Genomic DNA, 21,199 nt, shown 5'->3' with positions numbered 1-21,199 from the left:
CATCTTCCTGTAAATTTCATTGATTGATTTATTTATTTATCTCCCCCCTCCCCCCATAGAAACTGTAACAATTAATTTTTATTCCATATCTCAGTTTTTTTTGTAATGACTTATGAATTTTATAAGTGCAAAATTGTTATAATACATCATTAGTCTCCTATCAACAAGTGGCAGTGACACAGGTAACAGTCACAATTATGTCACTCCATCAATAGACCAAAGGTTCTGGATTCTGTCAGACTGTGAACAGTGATATCAAATTAAATAGCTAATTCAAGACAATTCAGAAAACATTCCTATCTTGAATGATGGCAATATAATAGTGCAAAAATAAGGATGAAACATTTAGAAAAATAAGGGATTATTTATATGTTAAAACTGCTTCAACCAGTTCATTCATTCCATTCCACATAATATTAAAGACAAGTTGACTGCAATTGACACAACAATGGTCATCAGACTAGACAATTGTTGGCCATGGCAGATTGAAAATATGGAAGAAAACGTTGAACTCAAATAGGTCAAGGACAGTGGAAGCAGACAGATCAATTTTCTTTGTTCCTGCTGTAATATAATGTTAAGAAGTTAGCATCTCGCAGGCCTCTTGTGACCCTGGCTATTTTGTAAGGGTCATAGCGGCTAAGACTTTGACAAAAAGCATAGGAGCACAAGTATTTCTCACAAGATAAGCAGAGCGGGTGATATTATTCTTGGTATGCGACCCTGTAACTTCAGTCCTTGCCTAAGAACAACTTGTACCATTGTTTGATTAACTGCTGTAAGAAACTTAGCGCTTGCTAGATAAGCATTATAACGAATGCTTGTTTCAAGGGTGGGAAACTCTGAGGGGTAAGCCTGTCTGGCTGTTCCCAGACATAAGGGTAGTTAAGTTGTTACATGAACAATTTATGGTTGATAAGTTAAACAATACTCATATGTACAGAAACTAAGGGGGTGAACCCACCTGTATCTAAGTACGTGACTGCATATGTATAAAAAGCACTGTATTTGCTTCAGAAGCCAGAGACCCCGGAGCAGCCCAAGAGAGTGCTTAAGGAGGGGTCTCTCTGGTAACTTGCTCATAAAGAGTTAAAGTTACATTCACGGTAGTACATGGTGTCTTTGCATTGGGTAGATCAAAAGAAGTTTATGACAATTTGGCGAGCCAGCCAGGAGACTGAAGATCTTGAATGTGCTTGAAGATGGAGGCTACCATTTTGTGGAACTGTTTTACATCCTCCATTTTTTGAGTTGAAGTTGCTTGGTCTTCAGTATTTTAAAGAAGACACAATGATGCTTCAGGTAATTTGCTGGACTGAAAATTATTTCCAAATAAGAAGTTATTTGTGAGATGTTCTTTGGTTAGACATAACATGCGGGTTTGTGAATGTTGCAGTTGGTGCCTGCCTGGAGTGGTTCGAGCTGGTTACTGAAGAGAATAAAGAGCCATAAATTACCGACTGTCACTTGCTGGGAAGAGGACAATAAGTGGATGCTGCCCTGGAGCAGAGCCAATGAAAAGATGTTGAAGGTCAATCAGATGACCTACCGCCAATGACACTGGAATGCAATATTTGAATTGGTAAGGAACAAATATAAAAGTGGACGTTTGGAGTGTGATATCAGCGACAACTCCAGAGAATCTATTGTGAGGAAGAACCCCCACACCAGGGGCTGGGAGAATAAAGGATCAATCATCTGGCCAATGGAGATCCCCTATTTCAGTGTTATAAATTGGACAAGCTGTCTGCGTGAGTATTGGTACAGAGGGAACAATAGAATTTATGTTCTAAGCTGTTGGCCTGGGGTCAACATAGTTACTTTGTTGTTTGTGCAGGGACAATAAAGCGTGAGCTTCAATTAACTATAAGTTGCGTAGTGAATTTCCTAACCTTGTTCCGTTGTTGACAGTCAATACAATATCTCATCTGAGTTGCTGACAATGATCTGGAAAACTACCATTCTTTCAGCTATCTGATCAACTGGTGCAACTATACTGACTAATTTTGAAAATCGGACAAGTATGCCTGTTCACAAATTAAAGACCAACTTTTCTAAATTGCCCACTATCATTACACCCTTCTATTATCAGCAAAAGCTTCATGCCTAATTATCAGCAAAACCATTATACCTTCAATTATCAAAATGTTGTTGATAATTTTATCAATTGACTTTTGCACACCATACTGACTGATGTGTAGTTTGAGTTCCATTGCATTAAAGATTCCACAACATTTTTTTAATGCAAGCTCCACTTACTCACTTAATAAGAAATGCCCCCAACTTCCTTCGTAAATGCTTATCATGGGTTACCCTTGATAAAATGATACGGTTCACCATGTGATTCTTTACTTTATCTACAAAAGTTGGCATGCCAAGTCTACACTCAGTGGCCACTTCTTTTTAGTACCTCCTAGACTTAATGAAGTGGCCACGAAGTGTGCATTCATGGTCTTCTGCTGCTGTAGCACATCACTTCAAAATTCAGCATGTTGTGCATTCAGAGATGTTCTTCTGCACACCACTGATGTAATGCATGGTTACTTGAGTCACTCCTGCCTTCCTGTCAGCTTGAACCAGTCTGGCCATTCTCCTCTGAGCTCTCTTACCCACAGATCTGCTACTCACTGGATACCATTTGTTTTTCCACACCATTCTCTGTAAACTCTAGAGTGTTGTGTATGAAAATTCCAAGAGATCAGCAGTTTGAGATACTTAAACCACCAATCATTCCACGCTCAAGGTCATTTACATCACATTTCTTTCCCATCCTGATGTTTAGTCTGAACAACAGAACCTCTTGACTATTTGAAACCATTCAGGACAAGACAATTTGTTTTTTAAAAAATTACAAGCTGAGATCTTGCTACATTTTTCCAGGAAAAGTGATGGTGAGTAGAAAAGAGGCTTTAATTTAAAAAGTAATTGGAAATCAGATGGAATCCACACTATGATAGAATAAAGAACATCGATTTCAATGAAAAAACGTCCTGCTTGAATCAAAATAGTGGGAATAAAAGAGTCTTTTTCAGAAGGGCAGCCAGTGACTAGTGGAGTTCTGCAAATTACAGTGCAACAATAATTTTTAAGTTAATGATCTGAATGAAGGAACTGATGGCCAAGTTTGCAGATGATACAAAGTATCTGGGGGGAACAGGTAGTGATGAAGAAGCATGGAGTAGGCAGAAGACGGTGGACAGTTAGCAAATATGTTGCAGATGCAATAGAGGGCATTGAAACATGGGATCATGCACATTGGTAGGTTAAAAAAGTATTATTTTCTAAATGGGTAGAAAATTCAGAAATCAAAGGGGCAAAGGGACTTGGGAGTTCTAATTCAGGATTCTCTCAAGGTTAATTTGCAGGTTAAGTTGGTAATGAGGAAAGCAAATGCAATAAGACCATTAAAAAAAGGAGCAGAATTAAGCCATTCAGCCCATTGAGTATGCTCTGCCATTCAATCCCATTCACCTGCCTTCTCGCCATATCCTTTGATGCCCTGACCGATCAGGAAACGATCAACTTCCACCTAAATTTACTCACGGACTTGGCCTCCAAGCAGTCTGTGGCAGAGCATTCCATGGATTCACTACTCTCTGGCTAAAAAAATTCCTCCTTGCCTCCGTTGTAAAAGGTCACCTATTAATTTTGAGGCTATCCCCTCTAGTTGTAGATATCCCCACCAATGGAAGCATCCTCTCCACATCCATCCATCTAGTCCTTTCAACATTCAGTTGGTTTCAGTGAGATTCTCTCTCCTCCCCCCATCCCCCCACCACACTCTTCTAAATTCCAGTGAGAACAGGCTCAAAGCTGCCAAATGCTCATATATTAACTCCTTCATACCCAGAATCATCCTCGTGAACCTCCTCTGGACTTTCTCCAATGATTGGTCAAGGAACACATCTGCAGCGTGCTACCACCCACTCTGGACCCCTACAATTTGCCTCCAAAAACACAACCGATTGATAGAAGACGCAATAGCCACAGCGCTACACACCATCCTTACACATCTGGAGAAGGATGCTTATATGAGAATGCTGTTCTTGGACTACAATTCAGCATTCAATGCCATAATTCCCTCCAGGCTCGACAAGAAGCTCAGAGACCTCGGCCTTCACCCTGCCTTGTTTGTGTAGCTGGATCCTGGACTTCCGGTCAGATCGCCGACAGGTGACTAAGAGTGGGCTCCCTCACCTCTACTCTTCAACACGGGTGCCCCTCAGGGCTGTGTCCTAAGCCCTCTCCTTTATTCTCTCTATATACCCATGACTGTGTTGCCATCCACAACTCCAATCTGCTAATTAAATTTGCTGATGATACTACATTGATTGGCCTTCTCAAATAATAACGAAGCAGCCTACAGAGGAAAAAGTCATCACCTTAACACAGTGGTGTCAAGAAAACAACCTCTCCCTCAATGTCACAAAAACAAAGGAGCTGGTTGTGGACTACAGGAGGAATGGAAATTGGTTAACCCCTATGGACATCAATGGATCTGGGGTTGAGAGAGTGAACAGCTTTAAGTTCCTCGGCATACCCATTACCAAGAATCTCACGTCGTCTGTACAGACGTTTGAAGAAGTTTGATATCGGGCCCCAACTCCTAAGAACTTCATTGAGGGGCACAATTGAGAACATCCTGACTGGCTGCATCCCTACCTAGTTCGGGAATTGTACTTCCCTCAACCGCAGGACTCTGCAGAGTGTAGTGCAGAGAGCCCAGCGCATCTGCAGATGTGTAAAAAGGGCCTGAAGGATCATTGGGGACCTGAATCACTCCAACCACAAACTGTTCCAGCTACTACCATCAAGGAAATGGTATGACAGCATGAAAGCCAGAACCAACAGGCTCTGGGACAGCTTCTTCCACCAGGCCATCAGACTGATTAATTCATGCTGATACAATTGTATTTCTATGTTATACTGACTGTCCTGTTGTACATACTATTTATTATAAATTACTATAATTGCACATTTAGACAGAGACATAACAAAGATTTTTACTCCTTGTGTATATGAAGGATGTAAGTAATAATGTCAATTCAATTCAACACATCTTTTGAGATATGGGGCTCAAACTGTCGATAATACTCCAAATGTAGCCTGACTACTGTCTTATAAAGCATCAGCGTTATCTCTTTGCTTTTATATTCTATTCCCTTTGAAATAAAAGTTAGCACTGCATTTGCCATCTTTACCACTGACTCCATCTGTAAATTAACCTTCTGGGAGTCTTTGCACAAGGACTCCCAAGTCCCTCTGCACCTCTGATGTTTGAACCTTCTCCCCATTTAGATAATAGTCTACATTATTGGTTCTTTTACCAAAATGCATTATCATACATTTCCCAACACTGTATTCCACCTGCCACTTCTTTGCCCATTCTTACAATTTCTCTAAGTTCTTCTGCAATCGCATTGCTTCCTCAGTACTACCTACCACTTCGTATCATCTGCAAACTTTGCCAAAAAGCTATCAATTTCATTAACCAAATCACTAACAATGTGAAAAGCAGCGGTCCCAATACCGACCCCTGAGGAACACCACTGGTCGCTGGCAGCCAACCAGAAAAGGCCCTTTTTGCCACTCGCTGCCTCCTGCCTATCAGCCATCCTTCTATTCATGCCTGTACCAATGTTAGCATGCATTTTCAGAAGACTAGAGCATAAAAACAAGGATTTATTGCTGAGGCTTTAAGACATTGGTCAGATTGCACTTGAAATCTTGTGAGTAATCTTGGGCCCCATATCCAAGGAAAGATGTGCCTGCCCTGGGAGAGGATCTACAAGAGGTTCACAAGAATTATCCCAGGAATGAAAGGCTTAACACATGAGGAGCATTTAATGGCTCTGAGCAGGAACTTGTTGGAGTTTAGAAGAATGATGGGGATCCCACTGAGACCTACAGCATGGTGCATGTCCTAACCTACCACTCCACCAGCCTCTGGGTCCAACATATAATTCTCCATAACTTCTGCCACCTCCAAAGGGATCCCACCACCAAGCACATCTTGCCCCACGCCCTCCCCGGCTCCCCACGCGACTCCCTTGTCCATTCGTTCCCCCCATCCCTTCCCACCGATCTCCCTCCCAGCACTTATTCTTGTAAGCAGGACAAGTGCTACACATGCCCTTACACTTCCTCCCTCACTACCATACAGGGCCCCAGACAGTCCTTCCAGGTGAGGCGACACTTCACCTGTGAGTCGGCTGGGGTGATATACTGCGTCCGGTGCTCCCACTGCGGCCTTCTATATATTGGTGAGACCCGACGCAGACTGGGAGACCGTTTCACTGAACACCTATGCTCTGTCCCCCAGAGAAAGCAAAATTTCCCAGTGGCCACACATTTTAATTCCACGTCCCATTCCCATTCTGATATGTCTAACCATGGCCTCCTCTACTGTCAAGATGAAGCCACACTCAGGTTGGAAGAACAACACCTTATATTCCGTCTGGGTAGCCTCCAACCTGATGGCATTAATATTGACTTCTCTAACTTCCGTTAGTGCCCCTCCTCCCCTTCACACCCCATTCCTTATTTATTTATTTATTTTTAATATATTTCTTTTTTTCTCTTTTTTTTTTCTCCCTCTGTCCCTCTCACTGTAACTCCTTGCCTGCTCTCCACTCTCCGGGCTCCCCTCCCCCCTTCTCTTTCTCCCCAGGCTTCCCATCCCATGATCCTCTCCCTTCTCCAGCCTGGTATCCCTTTTGCCAATCAACTTTCCAGCTCTTAGATCCACCCCTCCCCTCCTGTCTTCTCCTATCATTTCGGATCTCCCTCTCCCCCTCCCACTTTCAAATCTCTTACTATCTCTTCTTTCAGTTAGTCCTGACAAAGGGTCCTGGCCCGAAACATCGACTGAACCTCTTCCCATAGCTGCTGCCTGGCCTGCTGCGTTCACCAGCACTTTTTGTGTGTATTGCTTGAATTTCCAGCATCTGCAGATTTCCTCGTGTCTGCATGGTGAAGGGCCTTGACGGAGTGGATGTGAAGAGAATGTTTACATTAAATAGGAGAGTCTAGAATCTGAGGGCACAGCCTCAGAATAAAGAGATGTATCTTTACAATTCAGTTGAGGTGGAATTTCTTTACCAGAGGGTTGTGAATCTGTGCCACAGAGGGCCATGGAGGTCAGGTGGTGTATTTAAGGCAGATATTGATAGATTCTTGATTGGCAAGGGGGTTACTGATTATGGGGAGAAGGAAGAATGGGGTTAAAAATGGGGCAAGATTGAATGGCACATCAGAACTGTTTCTGCTCCTGTGTCTTATGGCCTAAAAATGACATTTTTTTGAATTATGAACACCTAAGAGTACATTTCATAATGGAAACATATATGGCAACATACTTTTGAATAAGTTAGGCATTTCCTTGTAGTCACAAGCAAATTAACATTACATGATGTAAATGCTAATTGAAACGTACCTATAAGTCAGCCATACTGTTAACAATTAAATGTTAAACTTGCAACAATTACTAAAATACTACAATAAAATTATAATTCGCACCTTTCTTCAGGAGTATCCACATGAAAGGTCCTTTCTATAACAGTGGTCCATTGCAAACATCTGATTATAAATGTGTTTGGCCGTGGTCGCTCTGTTTTCATAAGTTGACATTCTGCAGAAAATAGTAATAAGATTAACAGTTATGTTCAAATTCAGATCAAATTATCAATGCTCATTTTTTTTACCTGTATGAGAATTACATCTTAAAAGTTTCAAATGTGAGAAGTCAATTAGTCTGAAGGGCCTGTACTGCTCTGACTTTATGATATATAGTGTAATAATTTAGATAACTTGTAGATGACAAAGTTCCAGATATATCAAATTAAGCAAACTTTGTATGAAAAAGCAACATTTCCTTTTTGGGATGCAGTGATATCTCTTTTGACTACTTTTGAAAAGACATCACAAAGCAAAGTTCCACAAATTGCAATACAATAACAACTTTTGCAAAATTTGCTGACGATACAACCATTGCTGGTAGAATTGCAGGTGGTGATGAGAGGGCATACAGGAGTGAGATAAGCCAACTAGTGGAATGGTGCCACAGCAACAACCTGGCACACAACGTCAGTAAGATGAAAGAGCTGATTGTGGACTTCAGGAATAGTAAGATGAAGGAACAATCCTCATAGAGGGATCAGCAGTGGAGAGAGTGAGCAGCTTCAAGTTCCTGGGTGTCAAGATCTCTGAGGATCTAACCTAGTCCCAACATATTGATGTAGTTATAAAGAAGGCAAGAGGGCAGTTATACTTTATTAGGAGTTTAAAGAGATTTGGCATGTCAACAATTGCACTCAAAAACTTGTACCATGGAGAGCATTCTGACAGGCTGCATCACTGTCTGGTATGGAGGGGGTACTGCACAGAACCGAAAGAAGCTACAGAAGGTTGTAAATCTAGTCAGCTCCATCTTGGGTACTAGCCTGCAATGTACCCAGGACATCTTTAGGGAGTGGTGTCTCAGAAAGGCAGTGTCCATTATTAAGGAACTCCAGCACCCAGGGCATGTCCTTTTCTCACTGTTACCCTCAGGTAGGAGGTACAGAAGCCTGAAGGCACACACTCAGTAATTCAGGAACAGCTTCTTCCCCTTTGCCATCCAATTCTTAAAGGACATTGAATCTTTGGACACTACCTCACTTCTTTTTAAATATACACTATTTCTGTTTTTGCACTTTTTAAAATCTATTCAATATATGTAATTGATTCACTTGCTTACTTATTATTTTTATTTTATTTATTATTATTACTATTTTTTCTCTGCTAGATTATGTATTACATTGAACTGCTGCTGCTAAGTTAACAAATTTCACGTCACATGCCGGTGATAATAAACCTGGTTCTGATTTTTAATAATGCAGGAAAAAGGAAATGACTCTAATTACTGCATTTGGAAGCAAGTCTAGATTACTGTGCTCAAGTCTCTGAAGTGGCACTACAACACCAAACTAATAAGGGGAAAGAGCCTTTATATTTGCCTATAGCAGTAATATGGGTGGCGGAGTGGAGATACATCTCTACCAAAGGAGGTGTGAGGTGCTCCTTCTCTCCACTAGCCTGCAGGTACACCTGCTTAGCCCCCCAATCAGAGACATATGAAGCCATGGAAGCAGGTGGTGGATGGTCATTTGAGCAGGTGGTGGATACAACTCCTAGTTATGAGACCAAAAACGTCAGGCAGACGATCTCTGAAGAGTATTAATAATGGCATGGTCAACCTTCTTATAGACACTGCCCTGCCACAAGGAGGCAACAGCAAACTAATTCTGCAGAAAAATTTGCCAAGAACAATCACGGTCATGGATAGGCCATGATCATCCATGTCATACGACACAGCACATAATGAATAAATGAACAGCAGCAGTGGTTCATTTTGTTTGATACTTGCATTAAGGGAGCAAAATAATGCTGAAGAACAAAAATCATGTATGTACCGTTAAAATTTGCACACATTTTTAGTGCATGCGTACTCTAACAGAGATGTGTTACAGTCAGGACAAAGAGCTTTACCAAAGATTGAGGATCAAGTGGAAGGACAGATGTACTAACACCAGTGTAATGGAGGAGGCCAACATGAATATCCTGAAAAAAAAAGTCAACATTACATCTAAAATCTGGGAAGACATTGTATTAGTTTTGGATCACCTGGACACAATAATACTTACGAAAGGCTGCTGTTTATTGACAGCTCAGCATTCATCACAATCATACCCTCAGTTCTAATCAACAAGCTCTAATACCTCTATACCAGCAGTCCCCAACCACAAGGAAACGATACGAGTCAGCTGCACCTTTCCTCATTCCCTGTCACGCACTGTTGAACTTGAACATAGCGTTGCCAACTGTTCTGTATTTGCTGGGACATCCCGTATATTGGGCTAAATTGGTTTGTCCCATACGGGACCACCCTTGTCCCGTATTTCCCTCGCTTAGGTCGAACGTTCCTATGAAACCTTTTGTGCCGAAATGGCGTAAAGCGAAGCAGCAATTACCATTAATTTATATGGGGAAAAATTTTGAGCGCGCCCAGACCCAAAAAATAACCTACCAAATCATACCAACTAACACATAAAACCTAAAATAACACTAACATATAGTAAAAGCAGGAATGATATGATAAAGTAGAAATAATGTATGTACAGTATCGTCGGGAAGATTAAGCCACAACCGACTTGTGGGAAAAAAAAATTGGCATGTACGCGCATGCGCACACAGGTGCCCGCACAAGGCTTCATGGTCATGGTAGTCTTTCTCGGGGTAAACACAAGTGCCACTTCTGTCCCTTATTTGGGAGTGAGAAAGTTGGCAACCCTAACTGTAAAAGACATGTTGAGGTGAATTTAACCCTAACTGTAAAAGACATGTTGAGGTGAATTTAACCCTACCACCCCGCTCCCCCCCGCTCCCGGCCGGCTGGTCCACAAGAATATTGTCAATATTAAACCGGTCCACAGTGCAAAAAAGGTTGGGGACCCCTGCTCTATACCTCCCTCTGTGACTCTATTCTTAACTTCCTTACCGGGAGACCACAATCTGTGTAGATCAAAAATAACAGCTCCTCCTTGCTGACAATCAACATCGGCACATCTTAAAGATAGGTGCTTTGCCCACTGCTCTACTCTCTCTACACCCACAACTATGTGGCTGGGCATAGCTCAAACGCCATCTGTAAATTTGCTGATGACACACCTAATGTTGGCAGCATTTCAGATGGTAACAACGTGGGGTACAGAAACAGGAATGATTAGCTGGTTGAGTGATTCCGAAGCAACAACTAGCAGTGAGACCAAGGAATTGATCCGGGATTTCAGACAGGGCAAGTCAAGGGAACGCACACCAGTCAAAGGGATCAGTAGTGGAAAGGGTGAGCAGTTTCAAGTTCCTGGATGCCAATATCTCTGCAGATCTATTCCGGGCCCACAACAGCAGTTATATTTCATATGGTGTTTGAGAATAGGTATGTCATCAAAAACACTCACAAATTTCTGCAGATCTACCGTGGAGAAAATTCTAATTGGTTAGACCATGTCTAGCATGAAGGGACCACCATGGCACAGGTTTAGAAAAAGCTGCAGAAAGTTGTAAATTCAGCCAGCTCCATCATGGATACTAGCCTTCCCAGCATCCAGGACACCTTCAAAAGATGATGCCTAAAAAATGTGGCACCCATCATTATGGACTCCCCATTATCTAGGACATGCCCTCTTCTCAGTGCCTCTATCACACACTCAACATTTCAGAAACAACTTATTTCCCTCCTCCATCGTATTTCTGAATTGATGTCCTCAGCATTTTTTTTCTTCTTACAACATATTTGATTTTTTTGTATGCATGTATACTTTAAATACACACACACATACACTTACTGTAATTTACAGTTTTACTACAATGTATTGCAATGTTCACCTGCCACTAAACTAAAATTTTATAATATATTCACCTGATACCTGAGTGCATCAGAATCAGGTTTAATATTAGGTTATATTAAACATGATTCTGATTCACTCAACAGATACACCTAGAGGAAATCTGTTCAAGAGGGAGCTGCCCTGCACGACAGCAACCTCCACAGTGATGCAAAGAACAAGTGGCAGCCGTGAAAGGAAAGACTGATCAACCAAAGACCCAACCACTAACCACAGCCACCACTTATTCTTGCGCAAACTGCACCAGAATATGTGGATCCTGGATCATCATCTACAGCACTCGAGGACTCTCCAACAGTCAACCCCTTAGGAGAACATCATACTCTTACTCAGTGTTCACACTACTACTATAACAGGTCACATTCAATATGCTGAAATATTACATTTGCACATATCAGTAATTTTGAAGTTATCTTGTCTGCTGTACCCAGATTATAATCAGCTACAACAATGAGCTCTTCTAAAATGATATGGGGAATTAGGGCCAATGTTCAAAATTTTGCCATACACTTCCAAGTAAATATGTGGAAATGAGGAAAATTGTGAATAGAAATAGGAAAATAATATATTCAATCTAGCATTACCTTAGAAACAAATTGACTGCCAAGCCTTAAAGAACAAATTTGCAGTGTTATCAATAATCTAAACTGTAGCAACCTAATTCCATTTTTTTAATGAATTTGTTACACTATGGGCTAAGCTCTAAGATAGCAATATAACTGAGAATGCAATTTAAATTAAGATTTCCATTTGTCTCTTCTTTGAACACAGTGTACTGCTAGGACAAAAAAAATTAGGAACACTAGATTCTATTTTGAATATACTGTACGCAATTAATGTATTTTTTGAAAATCTTGAAGCAAAAGTTCAAAGTACACTTGGAATTTCCATTGCAAATATATTAAGAACTGCATATTTAATACTTATTAAAATTGTGAAATAATCATATTTAGTTCAAAAATGGAAACAAGCCTCAACGTTTGCCCATGCATAAAATGGAATCTCCTTTTTATATTTTCATTTCTGCTCTACAGTCTTTACTAATATTCCTGATGTTTACTGATGCTTAAAACAAAAGGTGAAGGTTTAACTGAATTTTGCATAGGAGCTTCCTAGCAGCAACTTACTGAACAGAGCCAGGAATAAATGACAAACCTCACCTGCAGAAATATATTGACAGCCAGATAAGCCACACCCCCAGATCTACTTGCTGAAAAAAAATCTTTAAAAGTTCATCTATCCATGCCAGACATTCAAATCTTGAAAAATTAATCACATTTTAAAAATGAAGTAAGCTAAAACTGTAAAATAATTAGAACACACATGTGAAATATAAATAAATATTCTTTTCAAAAAATGTTGCTACCTTGACTTTCTCTTCTCTCCCAGCTGGACTTTCCCTTCTCTCCCCTCCTCCTTCTAAGCAGCAGGTCACACCTCTTACTCTCCTTTCCTGACAGCATCTATTTTCTAATGTTTCTGAAGAGTCCTGTTGTTGTTAATACATTGTAAAAGGTGCAACATAAATTCAAAATTTTTGAAGAATCCTTCCTCCCACAGAAAACCAGACATAACAGAATTGGATAGTTCAAACTGCTGATGTTATCTTGATCTTGACAACAGCTGATACGCAAAACATTCACCATAACACAAAAGAATCTGTAAATTTATTGGGGCCATGGAGGTTTTTTTATATAAAATATGGTTAACCACATAACATGTAATCTTAATACTGTATATTTCCATTTCAGACCACAGGCCAACTAAATGACATGCAAATTAGACTTCAATAATGACCTTGCCTTGATGATATTGAGCAAAATAGCAACTTATGTTGTTAAACTTCAATGGTGAAAGTATACTTAAAATAGAGTGCAAATAGACAGCACTGTGCTGGTTTTAATACACGTCACTGAATTACAAAGACTCAACTTCCTTATAGTCATGGAACAAGCACTCCAGTCCATGTGAAAGTTGACCAAGCATACGAGATGGGATAGCATCTCATAGACGTCAATCCACTGTGGAGCCATGGTTTGCCTTACTGTTTCTTCAGCCAATATTTTAGAAGATCAGGTCATTATATTTAACCTGTTAAATAATACAAAGCACATTTTTTAAAAATTCCAGAATATCAAGATCACCAGATAACAACTATTGTTCTGAAATGGTATGTTTGTGGCAAACATATGGAGCAAATTACAAATGTTCTGCTGCCAAAACTTGTTTGAGTGTTTATCCCACATGAGAAGGCATCATGGATGTGTAAATTTGAACACATTCACACACATTGTGGTAAATAAATGGCTCAAACACCAAGCAACACATTTGATTACAACAAAAATGAATTGTCACTTCTGCACAAATTCTAGTAAATTAAACATAAAACTTAGTAAACTATTTTTAAGATGTACTTTACCTGCATTTACAATATGCACAGCGTATCATGTTTAGCCAGATAATGCAATGTGATTATATTTCCTAAGCCAAATCAAGGACAGAGGACAGAGTAACCTGAGCAGAAAACTTTAATGCAGGCATCTTAATACTCAGAATAGCATAGTAACGTTATTGAACTACAATCTAGAAACTTGGAGTGGTTGATACCAGACCTCAATACAGCCTTGAATTACAACTTGAATTACAGAGCAGAAGTGAGAATGCATCAAGACACCAATTGACACAGGTGACATTAAGGAAGTTAAGCAAAAACAACAGAAGAATGGGATTGAGAAGGAAAATAAATCAGCTATGATCAAACTGTGGTGCAGACCTGATAGGTCAAATGGCCTAATTCTACTCCTACGTTTTATAGCCTGATCTTTGAATTTCTTTTGAGCAGAGGGCCAGAAAGACTCATTTATCCTCTTTCTTGATCTGCTCTACCATAATACCTTGGTCCCCAATGTCAGCTTCACCCGCTTAGTAAAACTGTGGGTTGCAAATCCCACAGCAACAGGTGGTTAAGCAATGCCCACAGACGAAGCAGCTGTCAAACATTCAAACCCTAAAAAAGTATTGATAATGTCATTAGAAAAATAATTCAAATATTTTGAAAATTAAACACTTAAAAGCACTAGAAACAGTAAAGAAAACAATTAGCCACAATTAAATTAACTTAATTAAATCCAGGAAATGTAAACCACCTGAAATTTGTCTCTCACCCTTGCATCCATTCCTCTTCATTGTAATGAATGGAATCACTGATTGGTGGACTGATTTCCCCCTTAATTAGTGGGAGACAAGACTTTCATACCCATTTATGGAGTTTGATCACTTACACTGTGATCAACTGCAAACCGCAAGATTTATGCATCTGCGTGCAACTATACAGAAGTCCCAAACTTCGTCGTATTTAGAGGGAAATCCTAGCACTTCCAGGAGGAATTGAAAGTCTTTTTGAATCGATTTTGCACTGTCTAGCCATACAGGAAGGATAATTAAATGCACTTCGATTTAGGGTCTTCTGTGTCTATCCTAAGGACACACAGTTTATTTGAGCTAACAACTTCATAATTTTAGCAAGCCTTCTATCTGAGGTATCATAATAGTCCTTTCTTTTTCTTTTACTTAGTTTTCTTTTAGTTTGGGTTGATTAGTTTCTTTTCCTAATGGGATATATATTTTTTCTTTTTTTTAATGATATTTTTGTATTTTATGTGTGCTTTTTATATATTCTATTGCTAACTTGTGAGATTTTGGGAGGTTTACTAACTATGTGTTACTTGACTGTATACTTTTATAACAATTATTATTAATTAATACAATCCCAATCACTCTGTACTTATTTTTTGTAATGTGTATGATGCTGAAACTAATAAAAAGATTGAAAAAAGAAAGAAAGCAAGCCTCATCACAGATTTAAGCCACAAAGTGCGGATTACTCGTATTAATCAGTTCAGTGTCTTGACGTAGTAAAATCTGACTTTCAAATGTTCCAATTAAACTTTGTATCTTTATTCACATACAATTTAATCTTATAAGTACGTTCATGTTTGCCACAAAATATATAATAAGAAACAGTGACATTTGAGGCCAACTTTAAAAAAAAACTAGACAATTTGTAATAATTCATGGTGTTCTCTTGGAGTCCCTAGAAAGCCCAAGGGCTCATCGTGTGGACGGAAAATGACCCTACAGCCACAATAGTGTTGAATATTAAGCTGCAGTCAACGAAGAGCATCTTGATGTCTGCATCTTAATTGTTCAAATGTTCCAGAGCTGAGTGAAGGGTCAATGAAATGGTATCTGCTGTTGATCTATTGTGATGGTAGACAAATTGAAGTTGATCAAGTCACACCTCAGGCAGAGTCGATATTCTTTATGGCCTCTTGAAGCAACCACTTCATGTGTAAATGCTTCCAGATGATAGTCATTGAGGTAGGTTAGTATGTTTTTCTTGGGCACCATATGCTTGAGACCTGTTTGAAGCAGTTGAGTAGCTCAGGTGGCCAAAGTGAGAGGCTGAAGATATCTGTAAACTCTTTAGCCAGTTAATTAGCACAGGTTTACTGTTCTCAGCCAGGTAAGCCATCAGCACCAGATGCTTTCCGTGGATTCATCCTCCTGAAGAATGCTCTCATGTTGGCCTCAGAGACTGAGATAACAAGGTTGTCAGGGGCTGTGGGGGGGTCATGAAGGTGCCTCTATGTTCTGTCAGTCAAAGTGAGCATAAAAGGCATTGAGTTCATCTGGGAGCGAAACCTTGCTGACATTTATGTTACTTTTTTTTTTCTTTTTAGGAGGTGATGCGTTCAAGTCCTGCCGGAGTTGTACAGCATACCTCTGTGATTTAAGTTTAGTCTGAAATTACCACTTGGCACGTGAGATGGCTTTCCAGAGGTTATACCTGGAACTCTTGTACTTTCCTGGATCACCAGTTCTGAATGCCATCGATCTAGCCCTCAACAAATTTTTAAATCTCTTGGTTTATCCAGGGCTTCTAGCTGGGGAACACACTGAATAATTTTGTGGGGATAAACTCATCCTCAAATATTAATACACCACGACAACTGTGGTGTATTCATTCAGGTCCTCCAAGTCCTTGAACATAGCCCAGTCAATTGACTTGAAGTAGTCCCATAGCCACTCTTCTGCCTCCTGTGACAACCTCTTTATCATCCTGATCTCTGGTGCCTTGCTCTTTCATCTCTGCCCACTAGCGTTAGGAGACAAAGTTAGGCAAATAAAACCAAGAACATATCAACACCAAAGATGCAAGCAGTAAAATTTCAATCAATCTTATAGCTTTCAGATACAGAAGAAATTCAAAGGATATTTTCAATAGATAGATCAACACCAAGCCATGTGATTATAAGTACCTCCTGCTTTGCAGCCCAAACACTGGTCAAACTGACCAAGGGGACGGCACAATGATCTACACACAAGAGGGAGTAACTCTTGTACCCCTAATATTGAATCCAGAGTCTGTAAGTTAAAGAATCAATGTTCCTCTTTGTTCAGCAGCACCTGGAAGTAGTGAAAGTACTCTCAATGAGGGAGCTTCAAATCTTCATCAAAAAGAATAGCTCAGTATTACCACTGAATGAGATGACCAAATCCTGCAACTCCTAACCTATAGCCCTTGGCAGATGGGGGTAAGATCACTTTAACTTATCCTCAGCAATCAACAAAGTCGCAGAGGTATTTACCCACGGATAAATTATGTAGAAATACCCACAGCAAAATCTTTGCAGTAAAAAAGTCCCATTTTTATAACTGAGGTCATCATCAACAGTATTTTGAGGCACTACATGTTAAATTGTATATTTTCATTAGTAATCTGAGCATCTGTGAGGTACTGTGTTCTATCAACAGCACTAGATATATGCAATATCCCTGGTTCAGTACGTTTAGCATTCTACCACAATCAAGCCATGGAAATAAGCTTGCTTCAATGAGCGTAGAAGGGCTTCTGGAATCGCACCAAGTATACCTAAAATTATGAGGTGCCATTCAAGTGAACCTACAAGATAGGATCGGTTCAATGCTAAACAAAAGCTGTCGGAATAAACAGAACTTAGTACATTCATTAGCAACAGAATAAAACTCAGCAGCCCTACCACATCACATTGTGAATAGCAGTGAACAATCATAGCTAACAGAAAGAGGAGGCTTCAAGAACAACCCCTTTCTCAACAATGGCAGTGCCAAGCACATAAGTGGTAAAGGCTGCTGAATTTAAAACCATGTTCAGCAAGAAACAGCTGACAGCATCAGAAACAACAAAAGACTATGGGACCTGACAATATCCCAACTGTTGTACAGAAGATCTGTGCTCCACAACCAGTGGTGACTCCAGACAAGATGGTTATGAAGACAATGGGACACTGTTGTGGAGGTTACTTATGAGTAAGTGTCACTTAATAGCTCTGTTTTAGGAGTTAGAGTACCTGCTCTTGATATAAAGGCAACTTTAGAACATGAGTGACAGAGGGCCTTAGTAAAACAGAAGTCAGTGGACATCAAAAGGAATAACTCCAGTAGCTGGAGTCATAATAACACAAAGTTAGTAAAAGGGGTAGAGAAATGTCAAATGGAATTTAATACTGAAAAAAATAATCTGCCATAAACTGGGTACACCAATGAGGCCAAGATATTCAGTGCACGGTGGGATCCAAGAAAGTACTGAGGAACAGAAGAATCCTGATGTAAAAGAGCCCCTGAAGACAGCACAATATGGAGATAATTGTGGTTCAATATTGGATGTTTGCCTTTATTATCCAGGATAGAGTACAAAAGCAAAGAGTTTATGGTATAACTATATAAAACATTAGTCAAGCCACATGTTACCATATTGTATTGTGATTATATTGAAGATAAGATGAGGAAATTGGACTGCAATGATTCAGCCAAGAGAAGAGACTGGATAGGTTGGGCTTGTTTTCCTTGAGCAGTAGTTGAGGAGTAACCGAACAGAGGTACACAAAACTATTTACTTTATTTATTTATTTAGTAATATCACATGGTGTAGGCCTTTCTGGCCCTTCGAGCAATGCCATCCCAGAACCCTCCAACAAACACGATCAAACCGAACCTCATGAAGGGACAACTTACAATGACCAATTATCCCACCAGGCATGACTTTGGGTATGAGGGGCATAGATAGGATAGATAATGAAAAACATTTCCTTTTCACATAATTATCTCTGACCAGCTTACATAGGTTCAAAGTAGGAAATTTAAAGGTGATTTGAGAATTTTTTTAAGCCAGAAGATTGAAATCAGCCTGATTGGGTGGTGAAAACAGGTACCCTTGTAACAGTTAAATAATATTTAGATGAACACATGAATGAAACATCATGGCCCAGACCACTACAGGCCAAGGAAAAGGAATTGAAATAAATAGGAACTTGTAGTGTAGTGCAGACATATTACCATGCTGTATGACTTCACAGGAAGATGGTTGTCATTGTCAGATCAACAACCCCAGATTCACTACCATCTTCAGCTGCTTCATCAACAACTTTCCTTAACGTCAATAGTCTGTTGATGATTGCACAATATTAAATTCACATCTCCTATGACGGAGGCCATGCAGCAAGACTTCAGGTAACATTCAGGCAAGTAACACCCAAGATACAAAAATAGCAGGCAAAGACCATCTCCAACAGCATCTAACTCCCTATCCTTGACATTCAACGACATTTTCATTGCCAAAATACCATTATCAAGATTTTGGCAGAAAGTCAAGTAAACCAGTCACATAAATATCTTCAGTCCTGCTGAAGGGTCTCAGCCCGAAACATTGACTGTACTCTTTTCCAAAGATGCTGCCTGGCCCGAGTTCCTCCAACATTTCGTGTGTGTCATATAAATCCTGTCTGCCAAATTCAGTAACTTGCAGAGTATAACTCACCTCCCGGCACCATGGCCTTTCCATCATCAGCTGGGCACAAGTCAGATGTACAATGGAGTATTTTTCATTTGCCTGGATTAAAGTTGTGGCCAAATTCTTAAGAGGCTTGACACCATCTAGGGCAAAGCAACCAACTTCATCAGAATCCATAAACAACCTAAACATTTATTCTTTCCATGACTGGCACATAGTGGTTGGAGTGTGTACCATTTACAAAATGTACAACAATTACTTATGCAGGCAACTGCAATAGCAACTCCACAATCTGCAAACTTTACAGCAAAATGGAAAGGAAGCAATGGAACACCATTATCTCCAAGTAAGACAAGTATAATACTCGCCTACACGACTTATAAATATATTGCTCATCCTTCATTATTGCAGTATCTAAAGCTTGGAAAACCCTCTTCAACTGTATCATGGGAGTAGCTTCATCAGAAGAATTATACTAGTTTTAGGCAAAAGCTGACTGCTAACTCTTTGGGGAAATCAGAGAAGGTATTAACTGCTGAATCACATAAGTAAAAAAGCCCTGGTGAACGCAGCAGGCCAGGCAGCATCTATAGGAAGAGGTACAGTCGACGTTTCGGGCCGAGACCTGAAGAGCTAGTAAAAGATTTGAAAGTGGGAGGGGGAGGGGGAGATCCAAAATGATAGGAGAAGAGAGGGATGGGGGCAAGAGCTGGACAGTTGATTGGCAAAAGGGATATGAGAGGATCATGGCACAGGAGGCCCAGGGAGAAAGAAAAGGGGGAGGGGGGGGGGGGAAAGGCCCAGAGGATGGGCATCTTCCTATAGATGCTGCCTGGCCTGCTGCGTTCACCAGCAACTTTTATGTGTGTTGCTTGAAATTCCAGCATTTGCAGATTTCCTCGTGTTTGCGAGTATAAAAGCCTTAGAGGCTTGATCCCCACAACAGCCATATCCTACATCTTGATACGGTTTGTAAGTACAGGTGGAGTACCCCCTATCTGAATTCCAAAATCCAAGAACGTCCGAAATCCGGAATTTTTGGAGCACTGACAAGACCATACAACCATATAACAATTACAGCACGGAAGCAGGCCATCTCGGCCCTTCTGGTCCGTGCCGAACTCTTTCTGTCACCTAGCACCACCAACCTGCACTCAGCCCATAACCCTCCATTCCTTTCCTGTCCATAAAGCTATCCAATTTAACTTTAAATGACAACATCGAACCTCTCACAACCACTTCTGCTGGAAGCTCATTCCACACGGCCACCACTCTCTGAGTAAAGAATTTCCCCCTCATGTTACCCCTAAACTTTTGCCCTTTAACTCTCAACTCATGTCCTCTTGTTTGAATCTCCCCCACTCTCAGTGGAAAAGGCCTATCCATGTCAACTCTATCTATCCCCCTCATAATTTTAAATACCTCTATCAAGTCCCCCCTCAACCTTCTACGCTCCAAAGAATAAAGACCCAACTTGTTCAACCTTTCTCTGTAACTTAGGAGATGAAACCCAGGTAACATTCTAGTAAATCTTCTCTGTACTCTCTCAATTGTGTTGACATCTTCCCTACAATTCAGTGACCAGAACTGTACACAATACTCCAAATTTGGCCTCACCAATGCCTTGTACAATTTCAACATTACATCCCAAGTCCTATATTCAATGCTCTGATTTATAAAGGCCAGCATACCAAAAGCTTTCTTCACCACCCTATCCACATGAGATTCCACCTTCAGGGAACTATGCACCATACCAAAGAAAAGAAATTGTTCAAGATCTCCCCCATCTCTTTTGGCTCTGCACATAGCCGTCAACTCTGATCCTCTAAGGGACAAATTTTATCCCTCGCTATCTTTTTGTTATTAATATAACTGTAGAAACCCTTTGGATTTATTTTCACCTTACTTGCCAAAGCAACCTCTT

The 21,199-nt window shown here is 40.2% G+C and overlaps 1 protein-coding gene across 4 annotated transcripts in view; it reads right to left on the bottom strand.

The window, feature by feature from the left end:
* Window positions 1–21,199, bottom strand: part of akt3a (v-akt murine thymoma viral oncogene homolog 3a) — a 484,690-nt gene that overhangs the window by 180,864 nt on the left and 282,627 nt on the right. For 3 of the 4 annotated variants that reach the window (XM_072264837.1, XM_072264839.1, XM_072264838.1), the window contains one exon: window positions 7,519–7,630. In XM_072264837.1, the coding sequence (XP_072120938.1) occupies window positions 7,519–7,630 (112 nt within the window). Of the gene's footprint in view, window positions 1–7,518; window positions 7,631–19,302; window positions 19,410–21,199 lie in introns of those variants that run through there. The other variant, XM_072264840.1, reaches the window with a different exon arrangement.

This window comes from Mobula birostris, chromosome 8, assembly GCF_030028105.1.
Source record: "Mobula birostris isolate sMobBir1 chromosome 8, sMobBir1.hap1, whole genome shotgun sequence".
Classification (NCBI taxonomy): domain Eukaryota; kingdom Metazoa; phylum Chordata; class Chondrichthyes; order Myliobatiformes; family Myliobatidae; genus Mobula; species Mobula birostris.
The sequence above is the reverse complement of the archived record's forward strand: the minus strand, read 5'-3'. Positions and strand labels throughout refer to the sequence as shown.